We start from the raw sequence: 21,123 nt of genomic DNA on the forward strand, positions 1-21,123 counted from the left end.
CAAATCCAGGCCAGACAGGGACATCTGTGAGAGTCGTCACCAAAAAGCTCTAAGTGGAGCCAGCCACGGCTCCAGTGGTCAAGCTTTGAGCACAAAAGCCGCCCCTTCCCCCAACCCTTCCGAGCTCGAGCTCCAGGACTCACACACACACGCACAGCCAAGGTGCAGCCAGTGGAGTGTGAGGAGGTAAAAGGGCTCTTATTCTCGGCCATGCTTTTGAACGGGAGAGCGCGTCTCTCGTTCTTCCTTCCCCCCTGAACCTAAGCGCTAAGAACGGCGAGGCACGGCGGCGGCCGCCGGTGCGAGGCGGCCTGCGGGGACCCCGCCCCTCTCCACTGTGACCGGGGACGGCCGATTTCTATCCTGACTGAAGGTCAGACTGCCCAGGCCCCCCTCAAGCTCTAGGGAAGGAAGGGAGGCGGCGGCGGCGGACGGCGGGAAGAGCACAGGCTATCAATCCGAGGTGGGGCCGCCGCGCCAGCGCACGGGCCCGGAGTCGGTGGCTCGCGCCTGTAAACCTAGCTCCTCAGGACGGCAGTTCGAAGCCAGCCCGGGCAGGAAAGTCCGCGAGACTCGATCCCGGATACACTACTCACAAAAGGTGAACGAGTGGCGCTGCGGCTCCAGTGGCAGAGCGCTGGCCTGGAGCCCGGACAGGCTCCGACGCCGCTCCGTGACCGGAAGCCGGGGCGGAAATCCGACCCGAGCGAGTGCTGGGAGGGCGGGGAACCGCTAGCCCACGGCGGCCTCCACTGCTCCCGGCCGGCAGCGCAGCGCTAGGCCCGCCCACCCCAGCACAGCTGCATCCGGGACCCTGGGGCGCCTTCACTTCCGGCCCTCCCTCGCGGCAGCCGGGACTTCCGGGAGGTGCGCGCCGCCTGGGGGGGGGGGCGAGCACGCAGGGCGGGGCGTGCGGGGGCGCGCACGTGCGCAGGCGAGACGCGCGGAGGGAGGAGGCCGAGCCGTGCGGAGTCGCCGCCAGGTTCGCTCCCGGTCCTCTGGTTTGCCCGGTCTCGCCGCGCGCACCGCATCCGCCACCCTCGCCGCCGCCATGGGAGTGCAGGTGGAGACCATCTCCCCCGGAGACGGTGAGTAGACGCTCGCGCCCCCCGGGCCCCGCGCATCCTCTCACCCGCTCACGGTGCCGTCCGTCTGTCTGTCTCTCCAGGGCGCACCTTCCCGAAGCGCGGCCAGACCTGCGTGGTGCACTACACCGGTGAGTCGGCGGGGGGCCCCGGGGGGAAGGGGGCTCCGGGACGGCGCGCTCCCTCTCCCAGGCCCTTGGCGACCGGCCGCCGACGCCCGGGGGCGCCCGGGGCGTGGCGTTGGCCAGGCCCGCGTGGCTGGAGGCCGAGGCCTGGGCCACGCCCGGAGGGGGGCAGCCTGGGGCCTGCAGGACCCGGTGAGTGGGAGCCCGCCGTGCTGAGCGAGCCCGCGGCTGGGTGTGGCCTGGCACATCCTCCTCCAGATCTGTGCTTTTTTTATTATTATTATTTATCGAACCCACTGCCCGGATCGGGAAACTGAGGCGTGAAGAGGCAGATTGCTTGGGAATGGATAGAAACCTACCCGGAAGCCCCGTGGGCTCCGCGAGGTAACTCGGGAGGCTGCAGAGCTGCCTAACCACCTCTCCCACTCCCCAAACTCAAAAGAGGTCCACCCTCTGCCAGAGAGGAAGCGACCCACTTCCGAAGGCTTCACCTGGCCTGGGCGGGAAGAGATGACCTCGGTCTCCTCCCCGAGCCACCCAGCCATCCAGGCCTCGCTCACGGGGTGTTCCAGGGTGGACCAGCAGCGGCACGTGCCCACGCACACTAGGAGGGGAGCCTTTCTCCATCTTCAAGTCAAAGAGAAGAAAACTGGAGGCCCAGGGAGGAAGTACATAGTCATTAAGCCAAAGGAAATTTTAGATTCGCCGCCCCCACCCTTCACCCCGCGCCAAAAATTCAAATATCAAGACTGCATATCTTGAGACCATCTTTTACTTCATGCCCTTACAAGGTCCTTCTGAGTTGTATGCAGTGGGGAGAGGGGGAGGGCGCTGAGTTGGCTGTGATTCTGTAGCTGTGGGCTGCTGGCTCCAGGAAAGGGGGGGGGCATGTTGCTGCCACAGTTGTTATAAGTTCCCTCCCCCTCCTTCCCTTTTCTTCCCCATCCCACCCCTTCCTCTGTTTCCCCTCCCCCTCCTTCCTCTGTTTCTTCTGCTCTCCACCCTTCCTCCTCTTCCTCCTGTGCAGTTGTGACCAGACTGCTTGGGGACAACCCCTGCCCTCTCTCCCTCATCTCAGAAGACTCCCTCTTTTGAGAGAAATGAGGTATATTGGAAGGGGTAGGGGGCAGGGGAAGAAACTGCGAATGCCTTCCCTCCCCAAAGCCTTTTTTATTTCTCTAGCTTCTGTCCTTGGGTTGAATTGGGAGCTGAGATGGGCAGAGTTATGAACTAGCACCTTTCAATGCTGTCAAAGGAGGCAGGATATGGAAACTGCCTTTGGAGGGTCTTGAACAAAGCTGGAAAGTGGTTTGGATGTTGAGGCTGGGAGCTGATAGGAGAAAAGCTCAGGCGGTTGGCTGTTGGCTGGAAGGATTGAGACAGTGACCTTTGATTTGCAGTTATTGGACGAGTAGGCCCTCCCCTGGGTTCTGCAGACCCTCCGCATGGGTTTGTGGGTAGGTGAGGATGCTGTCTGCACCTGTCCCACTCTCAGCACTGCCCCTTGTGCTCGGCTCACTGTTTTGGCACTGCCGAGGCTCCACACCCTTGTGTGGGGAGAAACACATTTCACTATACCCTTTGGTGAAAAGGCATGTCTGGAGCATTTTCCTAGAAGAGCAGATGGTCGTGGGACCCAGAACACCACAAGGGCTCCCAGTGCCTCTTCAAGTCTGTGTTTTCCTCGCGGGTGGGTGCCACCCACACGTTCCCTGAACAGCAGGACCCTGGCATGCATTAGGACAAAAGCCTTTTTTATTTCATTTTGATAAGCCTTACAAAGACATCTTAGTGGGAAGCCAGCTCTGCCTCCTTATGGAATAGGCTGTTCTGCTAGCGGTCCTGGCAGCTTTGTTCCCCTGGGTCTTTTACCCCCAGCCTCTCAGGAAGAACCTGTTTGAGACCTGTGGGGGAGTGAGAGGAGGGATAGGCCCGGTGAGATTTCATCTGTAGCAGTTAAGGCTTTTAAGTCACTGGGAACAGAATCCATCTTGAGAGCCCAAGATCAGATGGGAAGGGTATCATAGGATTGGAAGGAGAGCCTTTAAAGGCAGAAAGCCCATAGGCCCAAGAAGCAGGGGAAACGCTGATGGATGCCTCTACTTCTCATCTCTAATTTCTTTCCCTACAGCCTCCTCTTAGGGATTTGTATTTTTCTGCTGTTCCAGCCAGAGAATGGTAAAAATTTCCTGTGTACCCACCCCTGTCCAGTGTTTGGGGTTTTTTGTATTTGCTCCATTTGACTGTTTTGCTCAGATCACTCAGTTACTGAGAGTGAGGAGCTGAACTGGCTTGGCTTTGTGCCACATTTGCACTCTTGATCGTGTCTGTACCAGCCAAGTATCCCCTACTGCTGGTTTGGGGATGGATCCAAAGAAAGAGCAATGGAAATTAGGTGTCTGGAGTTGTCTTCCCTCCACTCCACTATTGCTACTAAAGGATAGTGCAGTTTGACTTTATCTCAAGGCTGTTTAAATGCCACTAGTGGCTTCCATTAGTGGCCTTGATGTCATTCTCAAGGCTCCTTTGGTGCCTTGCATGACCTCTAGCAGAGTTCCGGCTTGAGCAGGGTTGCAAAGAAAGGCCGCCACCCCCTCCTTGTGGTGCCAGAGGAAAAATGAACACTTCACTGACTGCAGCCAGGCAGCTCCTGGGAGGGTGACAGGCGTTGAGAGAGGTGGGAGGGAGGAGGTGGGAAGGTAACCTGCCAGTTAAATGCCTTGAGGATTGAGTAGGTTCCCACGGCCCCTCCTTGCCTCCCCTAGCTTGTCATCTCTACTGTTGAGCTTGTTCTGACACACCACGAGGTTCCTGTCTCTTTTACTCAACATCAGCAGGCTGCGTGCCTGCCATTGTGAGAGCAGCCTCAAGTGGATTGGAGAAGTTCTTTTTCTTTTCTTTTTTTCTATCCTCTTAAGAAGCAGTTGGACATCTTGTCCTTGGGATCAGGCTTAAGTCTCCATACCCTCTTGCCTTCTGACAGGAAAGCCAAGAGTCCCTCAGCCTCATCTCTACAAAGTGCTACCTGCTTGCCTGCCAAGGCTTCCGGAGCGGGTGTGGCCCACTATACTACAGTCCTTCCCCCTCCCCCCCAGTCTTCTTGCTTTTCCTTAGCTGCCTCTGTCCCCCTGTCCCCCTGTCCCCCAGTAGCTCTTTCATTAGTAAGTGACCTAGTGTCTGGAGGGTGAGGTATTGGAGCAAACTGAGTGGAGCTGTGTGGTTGGGCTCTGACAGGACAACCATCCAGGGAGAGGATGTGACCACCCAGCTAAGTAGATAGGACCTGGTGTGATGGAGAGGAGCCTGCATGACGTGTCAGGTAACAAGAGATGCTGGGGAGAGAGTAAAGCTGGAAGGGGGAATTTTCTCGTAATGATAGTGGTGGGGAAAGGGCTTACTTGGAGACTGGGCCTTATGGCTATGGAAGGAAGAGGATTTGTTTAAGGCCCAATGTCTTCTTGTGTAAGGTAAATGTGAGCAGTGAGAGATGGAGAGACCAGTAGGTTGAGCAAGAACATAGAGCTTTCCTGAGTGAGGTGGAAACCACTAGGAGGTCCTGTACATGGCCTTGCGATGTGTTAACCGTTCTCTTGGTCCTCTCTTGCCGAGGACCAGGACCCTGGGTGAATGTGTGAGAGTATGCCAGCCCAGATGTTTTGGGCAGTGTTACTAAATGGACAGTTATCCTCAAAGAGGGTGAGAAGGGCCTTTGCTGGGTTCACATCCATTAGAACCACAGAGTTCCCCCAACAGATTGAAACCTGCATGGACTAAAGATCAATAGGATTGCCTCCCATTTCAGCTGTGTTAAAATAGGTAGCCAGAAAAGAGAAGCAGAGTGAGGCTGCAGATATGCACATAGCATTTCCCTTATGTTTGGGGCTAAGGGAGGTTGTTTGTAGGGCTGGGGTTGGCCAGAGCCAATGTGACAGGGGACGGGGTCAGTCCTGTTTCTCCTCCATTTCACCTCAGCAGACTGCAGTGTTGGTGCTGTACAAATACCAAGTTCCTCTAGGAAAAGTACTGGCATCCTCCTCTTCCACCAGAAAGAGAGAGGAAGGCTCCCTTGTCTTAAGTGAACCAAAGGCCCAAAGCATTCGTAGGTGCGTGCAGTTCAGTGGGAAAGTTTTTAGAGAAAGAGAAAGGAGACTGGACTAAATACTGGTGTTCTACCTTCTGAACGTGGCAGTTGTGGACTACTTGTCCTTCATGCATTTCTGTCTACTTGGAAGAGTTACAATTATATTCATCAGATAAAAGGTGCATTACTTCACACACATTGATACCTTCTCAAGTTTTTGTCCCATTTCTTTCCCTCCGCTCCCTCATCTTGTTTCCCCCTTCCCTTTCTTTCCTGTTTCAAATAAATAAATGTATATACAATGTACCAGATAACAAGGTAAGATAATACTGTAACAATATGAGAATAATCAAGGGACAAGAAGTCTCAAGTTCTTTAGTTCTCAGGGCTGGCTTTGAACCTTGATCCTCAGATCTCAGCCTCCTGAGTAGCTAGGATTGCAGGCTTGAGCCACCTCGGCCGGCATAGAATGTACGTTCTTGTAACCTGGTCTGTAAACATGCTGACATGTTACCTCACAAGACTTTGAAGTCACTTTTGGAGAGGAGGATGTTCTCTTTATCCTCCTACTATTGTCACATCCAGAATAATTCAGGAGGGTCTAAAACCAGATTCTGAAGCTACCCCAGGTGTAGTTTTTTGTTGTTGTTACTTTAATCATTATTAGGTCAGGAGTGAAGTTTGATTCCTTGGTACCACATACCAAAAAAAGCCAGAAGTAGTGCTGTGCTCAAGTGGTAGAGCTCTAGCCTTGAGAAAACCCAAGGACAGTGCTCAAACCCTGAGCTCAAGCCCCAGGACTGGCCAAAAAAAAAGTCATACATTGGTTGTACAAGGAAGATTTCTTGGTGATATTTCAGTACATACATATGACACACCCTTACTATCACTTTTTTATCCTGTTTCTTAGGTTGTTGGGGTATGTGGGCTGGTCCTTCAGCTCAAGGCTAATGCCCTCCCTTTGAGCCACAGTGCCACTTCCAGTTTTCTGGTGGTTAATTGAAGATAAGAGTCTCATGTCTCATGGTATCCGGGTTGGCTTTGAACCTCAATCCTCATATCTCAGTCTCCTGAGTAGCTAGGATTACAGGTGTGAGCCACCATGTCCGACTTACACGGACTTTTTTTTTTTTTTTTTTTTTTTGCCAGTCCTGGGCTTGAGCTCAGGGCCTGAGCACTGTCCTTGGACTTTCTCAAGGCTAGAGCTCTACCACGTGAGCCTCAGCACCACTTCCGGCTTTTTTCTATGTATGTGGTACCGAGGAATCGAATCCGGGTATTTGTGCATGCTAGGCAAGCACTCAACCACTAGGCCAAACTCTCGGCCCCTACACGGACATTTTTAACTCCAGCTTTTTAGTGGTCAAACCTGATTTTTGTGAGAGCTAGTGGAGTTACTGTGATGGTGGTCTAGAAATCATGCCTGCCTCAAAATGTTCCTTCCTGTCTCAAGAGCTCCAGTTACCTGGGCCAGTGATGGTTTCCATGAGCACACCAAGCCTTCGTTCCACCACACTGCCTGCCCCGCTCTCCACCACATGGCAGACTTTTTCCTAATCTTACATCACAGTTTACATGACACCTCTGGCCCTTAGCTAATGTGATTCCTTACACATGTACACACACACACACACCACTAATTTTCCCAGAGAATTACAGTCACAGCCAAGCTGTGTGTAGTTATATCACCTTTTTTCCTACCATGCTGCAGGTTCCCAGAGGCCAGACCCCCTCTAGTGCTGTCTCCTGGTGCCATCCCATGCTTGGTGGTGAATACTGGCATCATAGTGGGCGTTCAATGACTGACTGGAAATGGGAGGGAGGAAGCCCACCTTTCTATCTTGGTGGTATAACGTTTCTGTTTCTTTTAAAGCAGAATGCGAGAGTATCTGTACCTTCTTGTACTTTTTGCCTAGTCCTTTTAGGTTGGGGGCGGGGGGGGGGGGAATTACATTAGCCAGTAAGTACTGGGGAAGGGCGGGGAAGGGTTGAGAGTGGATTTTAGACCCGCAGAGGCCTCAGTGAGGAAGGAACCTTCAGCCAGAGTGATGAGGAATGCTAAGTGAATCCACTTGACTGCTAACAAGAGCATTTTAGGCAGTACAACCACAAGTGCAAAGGTTCTGGGGTGGGAATTTTTCTGGGGTGAATGCAGAGCATAAGGGAGCCATGTTCTTGAGTAATTCAGTGAGGTCAGAGAAATGGTGATGGTGGAGGAGGCAGAGTGAAAGAAAGCTCTCATTAGTGTCACAGGCCACTTTAAGGGCTTTTTTGAATGGAAAGGGTTTTATCCAACAGAAATCCAGAGTAGCTAATTGGGTACCAGTGGCTCCTGCCTGTAATCCCAGCACTCAGGAAGCTAAATTCTTTGGGGAATGGAAAGTTTAAGGTCAACCTGAACTGTTTTGTCTCAAAGTAGAAAAGTGGGGGTTGGGGGAAGAACTGGGAGAGAGCAAAGGAAAGGGGGGCATTGTCCAAAAAGAAATGTACTATTTACCTGACTTCGGTAACTATAACCCCTCTGTACATCACCTTTATAATAACAATTAAAGAAAATGTTTTTTGTCACTTCTGGGGCTTGAACTCAGGACCTGAGCCCTGAGCTTTTTTTCTCAAGGCTAGTACTCTGCCACTTGAGCCACAGCACCACTTCTGGATTTTCTATGTATGTGGTACCAAGGAATCAAACCTGGGTCTTCGTGCATGCTAGGCAGGCACTCTACCACTAAGCTAAACTTCTGTACCCAAACAATCACAAGAACCTGAGTTCAAATCTTAGTACCTCTATGAAGAATGAATGGATGTTTGTCAGCAGGAGAATAAGGGCAGAAGCAGAGATTGGAGGGATAATAATCATGAACAGAGGAAGGAGCATGCCTTAAACCACTAGACCCTACCTCACTGCGTTGTCCTGACACAATGTCTTCTATGTATTAGGGTTAAGTGGGAAGTTGAGAGACATGCCTACAAAAAAGTGTGCATTCCCCCATCTGTATTCTTTGTGTTGCTATTGGGATCTTGAGTATTTTTCCCGTCTTGGATTTTGCCTTGAAAAATAGACGTTGGTTTAGAGAATGTGAAGAGAAGTAGCCATGTTGCAGGTTGGAGATGTGTTTCCAGTCCTTGTAAACTCCAGAAGATGGTGGTGAGGGGAAGCTGATCCCTTCTGGAGTGGCCCTTGAGCTTTGGCCACACCATCGTGGACGGTCCTCGGCCCTAATTGAGGAAGGCCACTCTGGAATGCACTTGGAGAGGCTCAGAAATGGAATAAAAGTAATGCCTTTACCTGCCTAAGAGCAAAATTTCTTTTCCCACATAGCTGGACAAGTAAATGCAAAGTGATCCGTTAATCTTGAAAGCCTAGCCAGGCTACTCAGGAGGCTGAGATCTGAGGATCATGGTTCAAAGCCAGCCCGACTACAAAAGTCTGTGAGACTCTTATCTCCAATTAATCACTAGAAAATGGGGAGTGGGGCTGTGGCTCAGGGGGTAGGGTGGTAGCCTTGAGCTGAAGAGCTCAGGGACAGTGAGTACAAAGGCCCAGAGTTCAAACCCTACAACCAACCAAAAAAGTCCTGAAAGCCTGTGACTTCCCTGTGCAGAAGCCATTGCTGAAAGAAGTGTAGGGAGGTGGAGTTGCTCACTTGTTCTTTGAGTTGGCCTTTAAGTAGAGAAAGGACTGTAGTGAGAAACCATCCAAATGTCAGGTCTTCACAGAGGCCATACCCCCAGAGCATCCAGTCATCTACCCCAGCGGTCATTCCTGAGCTCATGCGGGTGACTCACCTGTATTGCATCATTTCAGCCAGTTGGCTCAAACCACTTGTAGCCACACATAATTCTTGCCTGTCCACCGTGAGCACAACCGCTGTGCCCACTGTTGACTGCCCTGTTGGTGAATGTAAAACCCAATGAATTCCCCTCCCAGTTGCAAGTGATAAGGAAGTTTGGCAGGTTTGGGGCCTATTGTTATGGGCATTGTAGGGTCACATTTGCAATCCTATCTACTCAAGAGGCTGAGATCTGAGGACCTTGGTTCTAAGGCAGCCTAAGCAGGAAAGTCCATGAGATTCTTACCTACAATAAACTTGTCAGAAGCCTGAAGTGGCGATGTGGCCCAAGTGGAAGGGCCTTGTGCAAAAAGAAGCTGAGGGACAGTGCCCAAGCCCTGAGTTCAAGCCCCGGACCATGTCTTGGTGTATGTAAAATGTGTCTGTGAGAAGCTGAGTGAACAGCTGCACGCTGCATTGTGACTTGTGCTTTCTCTACCACCACTGAAGCCACGAGGTCCTTTCCCTGCCCTACCCGCTCCGTGACCAGTGGAAGCGTGTGAGGACTGCCTTCCACCAAACACGCACTGCTCTGGAAATACTCCCATTTCTGTTAGGTTGTTAGCAAAATAGGAGCCCGATAGTCATGGGGAGTCTGGGGCCTGCGCCTTCACTGCTTCTGTTGGCCGGGAACAGCCAGTCCGGGATTCATCTGCGTGCTCAGTATCAGCTGCTTTGCCTGCTGCAGATTCCTTCTGAATCTGAACCTGCTCAAAAGCTGGAGTGAAAGCTCAATGGTGAAGGCCCTGGGTTCTACCCCAGGACCGAAAACAAACAAGCAAGCATACACAAAGACCCGGGTTCAATTCCTCAGTACCACATACATAGAAAAAGCCAGAAGTGGTGCTGTGGTTCCAGTCGTAGAGCTCTCACCTTGAGGAAAGGCCAAGGACTGGCAAAAAAAAAAAAGATTGAAAGGAGACCCAGGCATAGGCATAGGCGAACCTCCACTCTACATGCAGCCAAAGCTTTGTCTTTCCACAGTCATAAGCTTTTGCCTGGAGACCCCTACAGATTCATGTTTTTCCCCCTGATAAGTAACTTAAAGGTGCTGAAAGAAAAGATGGCCATCCTTCCTCAGCTATTTTTACCATATAGGGAGGGAAGAAGGTCTAAATATGGGAGCCTTTTGTGACCCTGACTAACTACATTCAGCCCCACAGACCAAACTTCATACTTGCAGTGAAGGAGATGAGCTCTTGCAGTGCAGAGCTGCTTGGTCCTGAGGCCTAGCTTGGCACCGTGGGGATGGGAAGGGGGACGGTGATCCATAGAGGGAATGCTGGTAATGCGTTCTGCTAAGATGGGCCTTTGGCGCCTGGAGAATGCCAGCTGTCATGTGGGGATCGTAGCCTCAGTTGCCTCCTCCCTGCAGAGCATACTTTCTCTAGGAAATGATGGCACTAACTTGGCAGGTGGTTTCATGGTTGAAGGGCTCCAGTCCTGGCACAGAGATGTCCAGAGTTAAAATTGGAGCAGCTGCTAGGACTTGACCCGTTGCCTGCTCTGCCTGCTCCCTCAGGGTGGAAGAGGTTCTTTTCATCCATCACCAGGGTGGGTGTAGGGTAGTTAATGTCACTACTTTTTTAAAGTTTTCTTGAGGTACAGTTGACACCCGCTTGATTGTACCTATTTAAAGTGTACAGCTTTATAACATTTTGGTATGTGCCAGTACCGGGGCTTGAACTCTGTCTTTCTCTCCCTTTGAAATATCCCTTCTTCTTCTCTCCTAACCTTACAAGTGCTTTTCTATCCTCAAAAATTCATTTACATCTCTAAAGTTACGGGTAAATGGAATTGTACAGTTTGCATTGTTTTTGTCTTGTTCCTTTTTTGTTTTGTTTTTTGTTGTTGTTGTTGTTTTTGCCAGTCCTGGGCCTTGAGCTCAGGGCCTGAGCACTGTCCTGGGACTTTCTCAAGGCTAGAGCTCTTACCACTTGAGCCACAGTACCATTTCCGGCTTTTTTCTATGTACGTGGTACCAAGAAATCGAACCCCCACCTTCATGCTTGCTAGATAAGCACTCTTATCAATAGGCCATGCTCCCAGGCCCTAGTTTGATGCTTTTCTAGCTAAACCTGCTTTGTACATTTTGTACCAGCCTTTGTGTGGACATATTCCCTGGGGTAAAAACCTACGAGTGGAATGGGTCTAAGCGTTGCTCTTTTTACTTAAGGCCAATACTCTACCACTTGAGCCATAGCTCTACTTCTGGCTTTTTGGAGGTTCATTAGAGATGAGTCTCACAGACTTTCCTGCTTGGGCTAGCTTCAAACCTTCATCCTTAAATCTCAGCCTCCTTGAGTAGCTAAAATTACAGGCATGAGCCACTGGCACCCAACTTTGTTGATTAAGATAGTGTCTTGCTTCTTTGTTGTTGCTGTTCCAGTTCTGGGGCTTGAACTCAGGGCCCCGGGTGCTGTCCCTGAGGTTTTTTGCTAAAGGGTAGCACTTTTACCACTTGAACTATAGCTCCACTTCTAGCTTTTGTAGTTAATTGGAGGTAATCTCATAGGCTTTCCTGCCTAGGCTGGCTTTGAACTGCCATCCTCAGATCTCAGCCTTCTGAGTGGCTAGGATTACAGCCTAGGGACTTACGTCTTGTTGGGGCCTACACGATGCGTATTCCAGACTTCTCACAGCTGCTGGGACAGTAGACAGCCATGTTCAGCTTCCCTCTGTTGGGGCGGAGTCTTGCTGACTTTCAGCTGGATCCTCTTGATCACACCAGTTATGGTACACTCCACGCAGTGGACTGAAAACCCAGGCAGAGCAAAACAGCTTGTTTGTTTATGATAAGACTTTTTTCCTGCCAGGGCTTGAACTGTCTTTGGGCTTGCTCAAGGCTAGTGCTCTACTACTTGAGCTCAGAACCATTTCCAACTTTTTCTATGTCTGTGATACTGAGGAATCGAACCTGGGTCTTCGTGCATGCTAGGCAAGCACTCTACTCTAGGCCATACTCTTGGCCCCTAAGGTTTGTTGTTGTTGTTTTGCTTGGCCGTGGGGCTTGAAATCCCAGCCTGGGCACTGGCCCTGAGCTCTTCAGCTCAAGGATACTGCCCTACTCCTTGAGCCACAGCACCACTTCCCATTTTCTAGTGGTTAATTGGAGATAAGAGTCTCATGGACTTTAGTGCCCGGGCTGGCTTTGAACCTTGATCTAATCACCCAGAGTTCATACTTGATGTATGTGTATTTGCTCCTGGGATTTAAGGATCAAGATATTCTGGGTTTACACAAAGGTGTGATGGTCTATATCTGCTGCTGCTGAAGAAACATAAAAGTCATTTACACTACCTTAACACCCCTCTGCTTCACACTCCCTCTCCTGGCAACCACCAGTCTTATTGCTATTTCCATAGTTTGGAACTTGTGGAAACCAAGTCTTGAGGGAGATAGTTTGGGAATGGTTCCCTAGAATGTTCCTGACATCTGGTGGTTACAAGATAGCTGCTGTAGCTCCAGACCTCAAATCATCACACACCATTCAACAAAAAGTAGATGTAAGGCTTTTCTGGAAGACTAGGTTCATAGTAGGTGAAGTAGTACCTAAGCTAAAGAGGTTCTACTACCCAAGCTGACCCATATGCCCATGTACCCCAGCCCTGGTAGAAGAAAGTGCTTAGACCATTTCCAGCTCGTTTCCTAGGCTGGAAAGTGATCAGAAATAGGAATGAGGGCTGTAGGTCAGGCCTATGCTGGAGCCCTGGTGCCCCTCTGGGCATGCCTTGCTGGTTTTTTCCCAGCCCATCTGCAGTCGTGCTCAGAGATCTCACTGCTGACCTGGGGCCTCAACTCAAGGTCTACTGAAAAGAGCACACACCACCGGAAGAAGCTATTTCTGGTTATCAGCCTCCTTCATGGTTCATCCTCCCCACTGAGCTAAATAAAGCTAGAGCTCTGCCCCACTGGTCTCCAGCTGTGGCCTTAGGTGGTTCACAAAGCCTGGGCTTGAGCAGCCTCACGGCTGTTAGGATCACACCTGTAATCCTAGCTTCTCAGGAGGCTGAGATCTGAGGATCACAGTTCAAAGCCAGCCCTGGCACTAAAGTCTATGACACTCTTTATCTCCACTTAACCACCAGAAAACTGGAAGTGGCACTGTAGCTCAAGGGGTAGGGTGGTAGCCGTGAGCTGAAGAGCTCAGGGAAAGAGTGCAAGTCCCATGATCGACAAAAAAAAGAAAAAAAGAGGAGTCAGTGCAGGTACCCGATCCTGAGAATGGGCTGGTGTGCTTGGAGAGCAGAACACCGAGGCCTCCACAGAACCCCTTGGGTCCTACCGTCTGCCGTGTCTTGTGTCAAGTGGTGATTGTCTTTTAGTAAAAGACGTCAGCGGTTCTGGGGTGCTGGTCTTGCTTCTGGCATGGAATCAGGTAGCTCTCCCCCAATGTCTCCCTCTTGCCCTCAGCTCGGGGCTCCAGGCTGCCCATTCTGCCCCAGATATCTAGCTCCTCTCCTGCAGGCCTGCCTGCCTCCATTCCGTGTTGTGAGGTCTGCAGGTGTGGTGGCTGTGGTAATGCCTTCATCTCTGCTTCCCTGTCCTACTTAGACGCTGACACGGCGTGCTGGAACTCTGTCGGGGCTTCCTCCTCCCCTAAACACAAACACCTGTGTCTGGGCCAGTCTCTTGGAGGAACCTTAGGACCCTGCTGGATGCCACCCTCAGCCGCCAGGAAAATCCTTTGTGTCCCTTGTGTTTCAGCAGTCAGCTGGCCCATGGCAGTCTGGGGTTGCCAGGGACCTCCAGGTCAGCTGTCTCGTCGGAGGAGCCAGTGCTGATAACGCTTGTGACAAGGAAGTGGCAGATGTCTGCCACAGATGTCTTTCCCTCCTTTCTCTTGGCACTCACCCCGTGGGTCTCCATCTCCGTCTCTGGACAATAATCTCCCCCTTTTGTTGGCGGGCACTGTTCCGGTCTGCCTGGCTCCTGGGAAAGCATCCAGGAGCAGAGGACGTGGTGTTTAGATTTCTAGTCTAGCTTTACCCCTTCATCAGGTTCTGTCACTTCTCTGTGCCTGAACTGGGGGTGGTGCCGTGGAGAGGGTGGGGTATATGCCCGTCAGAGCCCCAGCACCTGATGAAATGAGTGCAGTCCGTGCCGCCTGCGGGATTTCATTTCTCCAGTTACCCATAACTTTTTCCAGGAGGATTGTGATAAGTCTGGAGCCAGCCTGTGTCCAGGTTCCTGATTGCAGTGAGAACCTCGGCACCAGAGAGCTGGGGAGATGTGTTGTCCACCTCTTCTCCCTCCCCACTGGGGCCTGTGCTCGAACATGCCTGCCTGTGCACACCTTCTCACACCCTCTGGGTGCAAATAAGAAGAGGGGTTGGGGGAGCAGTGAGATGCTGACCGGCAGGGGAAATTGAGAAATATTGTTTCCTGGATTGTGAGTTCTTGTGTCCGCAAAAGGCCCACCATTGATGGTGATCATCTTGGGAGGCGGAGTCTGGAGCTCAGGGAAAATCTCCATGGATCTGGGTGATGCGATGGAGAGGAGGCTCTGCTGCAGCTCCATGGCTGCCCAGCGAGGTCACAGCCTGGCCCCCAGCACCCCGCCAGGCCCTCCATCCCGGCTGTCTGGGACGGGCCCTGCATGGCTGCAGTCTCCTTTGCCTTATGTCCTTTCTCCTCGTCACTCACGTTACTTCTGTCCTCTTTTCACAGGGATGCTGGAAGATGGAAAGAAATTTGATTCCTCCCGGGACAGAAACAAGCCCTTTAAGTTTGTGTTAGGCAAGCAAGAAGTGATCCGAGGCTGGGAAGAAGGGGTGGCCCAGGTATGGTCTCTTGTTTTATTTCCTGGTCTCTTAAAACTTTTCACTACTGCACAAAGGTAGCATGTTCACCTGTCTTGAAAAAAAAAGTTTTTGTCAGGTAAAGTCTCCTCATCCTGTCCCATCTGCCTGATAACCTGACACACGCCTCTTGACGGTTGGTTGGTTGTAGTTTGTGTGTGTGTGTGTGCGTGTGTGTGCGTGCGCACGCGCGCGCTAGCATACGTGCATGCTTCCACCCCGCTGCTTTCCCACGTTTGCCCATGTGCAGTTGTTCTGCACATTGCTTTTCTCTTCTTGCTCTCTGTGCTGCACAAGACCCCCTCAGTGGGTGGGTGAGAGTTGTTAACACCAGAGTCCTCATGACAGCCACTAGAGTCGTGTCCAATGCCTTGCTGAAGTAGACAGCGTAGCATGTTGTGATCAGATGGATCTGGAAAGCGAGTGAGTGGCTCAAAGACCACATGTGACCATTGTCTCTTGGCAACTCTTGGTCAGGCGGCCATTCCTGGGAATTGGGTCTCAGCTGGCACAGCAGGCTGTGAAGGTGCTGCCCCCCTCGGCGTCACCAGTTCCATGTGCTGCTTGACTGGCTTTGGATGGCAGGAAGCACTCTCTGTGTCTGTCTTATTGACAGCATGTACCAGACTACTTCAGAGGTCGGGCAAAGGTCATTCTGTTTGTCTCAAGTGTTTCCTCACCTCTTCCTTCGCAATCTGTGGAAACAGCGCTTACTGTGCCCACACTGCAGGACTCCCAGGAGACAGTAGGGAACCCAAGCCTACCAAATTGCAGTTGAACTCTGTCCTTCAGGAGGCTGGGAATTTCCCTTGGCTTTAACCTGGTAAAGAGATGTCTAAAGTAGGCTGAGACCCAGGGGGCTTTATAATTATACTCTGTATGGTGTATAATTAGTCTCCTTTTTTCTTCCCCTCCCTCTGTGCATATGTGAGCATGTGTGTGCACCAGTACTGGAACTTGAACTTGGGGCCTTGTACTCATGGCTTTCTTGCTCACAGCTGGCACCCTAACACTTGAGCCAGGCCACCAGCTCAGCATTTTGCTCGTTAATTGGAGGTGGAGAGTCCCTCAGACTGAAGTCTGCCTGGGCTGGCTTAGAACCATGATCCTCATATCTCAGCCCCCAGAGAAGCGAGGATTACATGCATGAGCCACTGGTGCCTGGTTAAAAAGATTTCAATGGGTTTCTTTTCCAGAATACACAGTTTATCTCTAGATACACTGTGTAGTTTTCCTACCTAGGTTGCTGCAAGGTCTTGGGTTGGCAGTGCAAGGAAGAGCCCTACATGGTTTTCTTCCCTCGGGAAACTCACAGCCATGCTGGTTTCCCCCATCTTCATGAACTGGCCATCCCCAATTCTCTTGCCAACCGCACTCTACAGCATAACCCATTTTCTCTGACGGTTGAGCACTGGACAATGGGTTGGCTTAGCTGCCGTTGAGGCAGTGTTGTCAGCCTGCTTTGTCCCAGGCTCTGCCAGGCTTGAGTAGCAGTCCCAGTGCCACGCCCCCTGGCTTCAGTGTCACAGCTGTGTCACTGGTAAGACGTCTGAAGAGTGGAGAACTACATAGCACATCTTTAATTCTCCTCCGGAATTCTCAGCAAAGCAGTTAAAGTCCCCTTCTTCTGTTTCACTGTTGGTTTGGGTTTGACATGTGTTCCTGTAAGGAATCCTGCAGCAGTTGTGTTTGGCAACTGCCTTTCTTCATCTAGTACCGTGACCTGGGCGTTTTCCATGTAGGCATGTTAAAAGGCCATGGTATAGGCACATTGTGAAACCATTCCTGTGTCCTAGATGTTCAGACCGTTAGAAGTATGAAGGAGATAATTGTTTTGCATTTCATATATTAGGTAAAATCTTAAGTGTGTGCCAGCGGCGCGGTGGCTCAAACCTGTTATCCCAGCTACTCAGGAGGCTGAGGTCTGAGGATCAAGGTTCAGAGCCAGCCTGGGCACTAATATCCAAGAGACTTACCTCCAGATAACCATCAGAAAACCAGAAGCGGTGCTATGGCTCAGGGGGTAGGGTGGTAGCCTTGAGCTGAAGAGCTCAGGGACAGCACCCAGGCCCCAGAGTTCAAGTGCCACAACCAACTTAAAAAACAACAACAACACTTCAGCATATGTGTATGTGTGCATACATGGGCACGCCAGTCCTGGGGCTGGAGTTCAGGGTCACTCAGGCAAGCACTCTACCCCTTTAGTTAGCCACAGTTCCATTTTTGGTTTTTTTGGTGCTTAATTGGAGATGAGAATCTGGAGGGTTTTTCTGGTGAGGCTGGCTTTGAATTGTGATCCTCATCTCTCAGCCTCCCGAGTAACTAGGATTACTTGTGCTCAGGAAAACATAACTTGTTACCTCTGCTTACCACCTTGGTCCAGCGTGTCCCGATTTCTGAGAGGAGCTGTAGGAAGAATGGGTTCTAAGCTACATTAGAAACTCCATTTCATTCTTACCTTCCTTTGTAGTCACAGTTTGCACGCTGCGCTGTCTGAAAGTAGAAGCAGGTGAGGCTAGAAAGACAGCAGAAAGCCTGCTGGTTCAGAACAGAGACATTTGTGTGAAAGAAGCAGAAACACAACTTTATAATTTTCACAGAGAAAAATTTCCTTCACCCTGGACACTCTCTCTACCTTGTCCCTCGCCCATCACCACCTTCCCCCATAGAGCAGCAGAGATCGCTGGTGGCCTTCTAAAGATGTTTGTGTCAATGGAATTTTTTTATCCATTAGAAAGATTAAGATCATGTCATTTGCAGGGAAATGGATAGACCTAAAAACCTTATAGTAAGTGAGGTAATTCAAGCTCAGAGAGACAGATGATACATGTTTTCTCATATGTGGAAGCTAGATCTGAAATATAATTGGACATGAGAATGTTTATAGGGCTTTAGGCATTCACAAACTAAAGGAGGATATACTTTTTGTAACCTCTCTGAATGTTTAAAATACCATTTATTTAAATGAATTCTAGGAAATGGAAAGGTGGGATATTGTGTTGGTGCTGGGTTTTGCTTTGAGTTTTGGGGGGTTCCCATGGGTACAGCCAACTATAGATTGAAACTATTTGGTGAGAAAGAAGTTAGGTCTGTACTGCCGGCACACGGAATCATGGGAGTGTGTCCACGCTTCACATAACCTGAGTCTTAGTCTTTGTTTCTCTTGGCAGAGAAATATGAACTTAAAATGGAGAAAGATATTTACTATGTCATAGTGAGCTTTGAAAGGAAAGCTGTTACTATTGCTATGTACCTTGATGCAGAGACTGTGATAATGAAGTGTCAGAGACACTTGCACTTAAGCAATAAAAAGAGACTCTGCAAAGTGGATATGAGTGCGCAGGCACGCACACACTGTGTGTGAGACTGGCGCATCCGCAGGTGTTCATAGCCTTGGGCTCCTCTCCCATCTGCGGTGTACCCAGGGGACAAGGTGAGGAGCACTGGTGCCGCCGAGTCCCGGCCGTGAGACCTGGGTAGAAGGGCGAGTCCGCCAGCAGCCTTTAACTGCTGGTGGGGGCTGGGAGGCTGCAAGGCCCTGCTGTGCCCAGTCCCCACCATCCTAACCTGCCCAGAGAACACGCATATCACCCTCTTGTCACCCGGCCCTCTCCTTCCATGGGGGGCAGAAGTGAGCTTAGCTGAGAACTTCCTTATTCTCTTCACAGATGAGCGTGGGTCAGAGAGCCAAACTGACCATCTCACCAGACTACGCTTACGGCACCACTGGGCACCCTGGCATCATCCCACCAAATGCCACCCTGATCTTTGATGTGGAGCTTCTAAGACTGGAATGACAGGAACGGCCTCCTCCCTTCGCTCCCTGTTCGTGGGTAAGGAAACAAAGCCGGAAGACCCTAACTACCCTCACTCCTATTCCCCTCCCCCCACGCCTCCCCCCAGTGGTAATGAGTGAATTAAAAATGGCGTGAATGTAAAGATGGCCACCTTAAGAAAAGGTTGGCGTGTCTTGAAGGAACTTGTGGGGTGGCAGCTGTTAGAAAGTGTTTTCATAAGTAGCTTATTAACTACACTGTACTGAGATCTGGAACCACAGGTTGCCTTTCTGAAAGCTTGAGTGCCTTTGCTCTGCCTTACTTCCAGAAGCTCGTCAGGAAGGCACTCTGACACAAGGACTGTGTCCTCCGGCTCATTGGCTCTCAGCTATACAGTTTGCAGTTGCCCTCTGTGAAGTGATGGGGAGGCGTAGGCAGCTCAGCCCCTCTTGGGGGAGCAAGCCCAAGGCTCTCCGGGCCTGTTGGCTACCAGTGAGCAGAGTGGGAGATGAGGCTGGAGGACACTTGGGAAGTGGAAAGGGTGCGCTCAGATCAGACAGTCCAGGAACGTGACCCGAGTCTGGCTCCCGGGCAGCAGGTGGGGCCCAGGCTCTGGGAGAAGAACCCTCAAGGGAATGGAATGACGAGCTGCAGGGAGAATCGCCTCCTCCTGTCCTCGGCGTGCTAAACTTCACCTTAGGTTAACAACAGAAGAGCTAAAGAAGCTACATGAACCAGTGCAACAGAAGGACACGCACCTGGGGGTCCAGCCACAGCCCATCTGGCTGTCCAGCTGGAAGGAAGGTGGCTTGGTCCAGAAAGACCTCTCAGCTACAGGGGTGGGGCTTGGCAGGCAGATGGCGGTGACTGTCCCCACAAAGAACACTGCGTCGCTAGAACTCACAGATTGATTTTCTGTGCCCAGCAGATCTGCCATGGAAGGATCTGGTGCCTCCAGACGCTGCACACGAGTCCATACGGAGCTCCTCTGACACCCCACTACACTCTATAAACATCTGCCCCGACTGAACGTGTCTGTCACTCGGCTTTGCTTCTGACACCTCTACTTCCTCCTCTCTTCCTCCTCGTATGTGTGTTTACCTGAACCATATGCCATGAACCTCGTATTTTGTTTTTGTTTGGGGGTGAAGATTCAGTTTCAGTCTCTTGGATCTAGGTTTCCAGTTAAGCATATTGTCAAGTATTAACAGCACAAGTGATGGGTTAACTTTAGACTAGGAATTGGTGTTGGGGTGGGGGTTGCAAGAATCTTTATTTTATTTTATTTTGGGGGGATGAAATTTTTATCTATTATATATTGAATCATTCTTGCTGCTGCGCTGCAAAGCCATAGCAGAATTGAGGCACTGTGGAGGGCTGAACTGTCCTCCAGTGTGCGAGGTCCTTCTGATCAATTGAAAACTCTGCCCAAAACTAAAGGAGGAGGTCGGGAGGAGCCTCTGCGAGCCCCTCCGCCACCTCTGAAACCTGCCTGTCAGGGCAGGTCACTCGCTGCCATGTTGGACACTACAGGAACCTGTCCCTGGGCCGTCAGGGACCTCTGAAGCCTTCGTGACCTGACTTCTTTTTCTTTTTCTTTTTTTTTTCCCATCCTGTGGTTTTTCTAATGAATTTTCAAGACTTTTGTAATCTCGGAACTGTCAAGCTCCACTTCCTAAGTTTTAAGAACTTCAATTGAAAGTTTAAATCGAAGGTGCTGTTTGTAGACTTACCACCCAGTGAAAGCCCAGCAATCATGACAACTCCTTGAGCGTCCTCTGAGAAAGTGAGGCTGGTCAGCGCAGCTTCAGCGTCGCCTGGGTTTTGATGCTCGGCTCTCGGCTGATAGCGGTTTCCCGGCTTTCCCTTCCCTGGCCCCTCTCACCCTTTGCTGTCCGGTGTAGTGATTTGGTGAGAGAAATTGTCGCTTTGTTCCACTTCCCCACCCTGCACCACACATGAGTTTTATTATTGCAATAAAGTGCTTTATGCTGGCTTTTCTCAGCAAGTGGTCATGGTGGTTCCTGAGGGGGCCGGGCGGGGCGGGGGGGGGGGGGCGGACAGAGTCTCCAAGGTTGTGTGGGGGCAGAGCAGCAGCCAGGGGCCACCTGGGGGCTGCTGGGGTTGGAGGGTCAGGTCTGGAGGTTTACAGCAAAGGGACTGCTGGGGGTGCGGCTGGGCTAGTCGAGGACCCCTCTCTCCCCTGCTCTCGGTTGAGTACTGTGCTGGGTTCTTTGTGACACGGGCCGAAGGTACTTGCTAGGGGCAGCACTTTGATCTGATACTGGCCTGCAGAACAATGAGGAATGTCATGAAATACCCAGTCTGTGCTACGTTCCTGTTCCTACATCCACACAAGATGGACTAAGCCTCACTTCCATGTCCCCAGGTCCCGTGTTCACTGGCCAGAATGAATCTGGAGAGC

The 21,123-nt window shown here is 51.1% G+C and overlaps 1 protein-coding gene across 2 annotated transcripts; it reads left to right on the forward strand.

Moving 5' to 3' along the window:
• Positions 1 to 920: 920 nt before the first annotated feature.
• On the forward strand, positions 921 to 20,702 carry Fkbp1a (FKBP prolyl isomerase 1A). 2 transcript variants are annotated; one of them, XM_090352094.1, is made up of 5 exons: positions 921 to 1,088; positions 1,169 to 1,216; positions 14,792 to 14,904; positions 18,591 to 18,755; positions 19,624 to 20,702. In XM_090352094.1, exons 1-4 carry the CDS (start codon positions 1,052 to 1,054, stop codon positions 18,717 to 18,719), a joined length of 327 nt encoding a protein of 108 aa, XP_090208220.1. In that variant the 5' UTR covers positions 921 to 1,051; the 3' UTR covers positions 18,720 to 18,755; positions 19,624 to 20,702. The 2 variants fall into 2 exon arrangements, with proteins under 2 accessions (XP_090208220.1, XP_090208219.1); XM_090352093.1 differs by having other exon boundaries at positions 922 to 1,088; positions 19,627 to 20,702.
• Positions 20,703 to 21,123: the final 421 nt, after the last annotated feature.

This window comes from Megascapheus bottae, chromosome 18 (assembly GCF_031878675.1).
Source record: "Megascapheus bottae isolate mThoBot1 chromosome 18, mThoBot2.hap1, whole genome shotgun sequence".
Lineage (NCBI taxonomy): Eukaryota > Metazoa > Chordata > Mammalia > Rodentia > Geomyidae > Megascapheus > Megascapheus bottae.

Excerpts from the sequence above, each read along its gene's own strand:
- Fkbp1a (XM_090352094.1), top strand. The coding sequence starts at position 1,052 with ATGGGAGTGCAGGTGGAGACCATCTCCCCCGGAGACG. Across the intron at positions 1,089-1,168 it reads GACCATCTCCCCCGGAGACG|GGCGCACCTTCCCGAAGCGC; the intron begins GTGAGTAGACGC and ends CTGTCTCTCCAG. Across the intron at positions 1,217-14,791 it reads CTGCGTGGTGCACTACACCG|GGATGCTGGAAGATGGAAAG; the intron begins GTGAGTCGGCGG and ends CTCTTTTCACAG.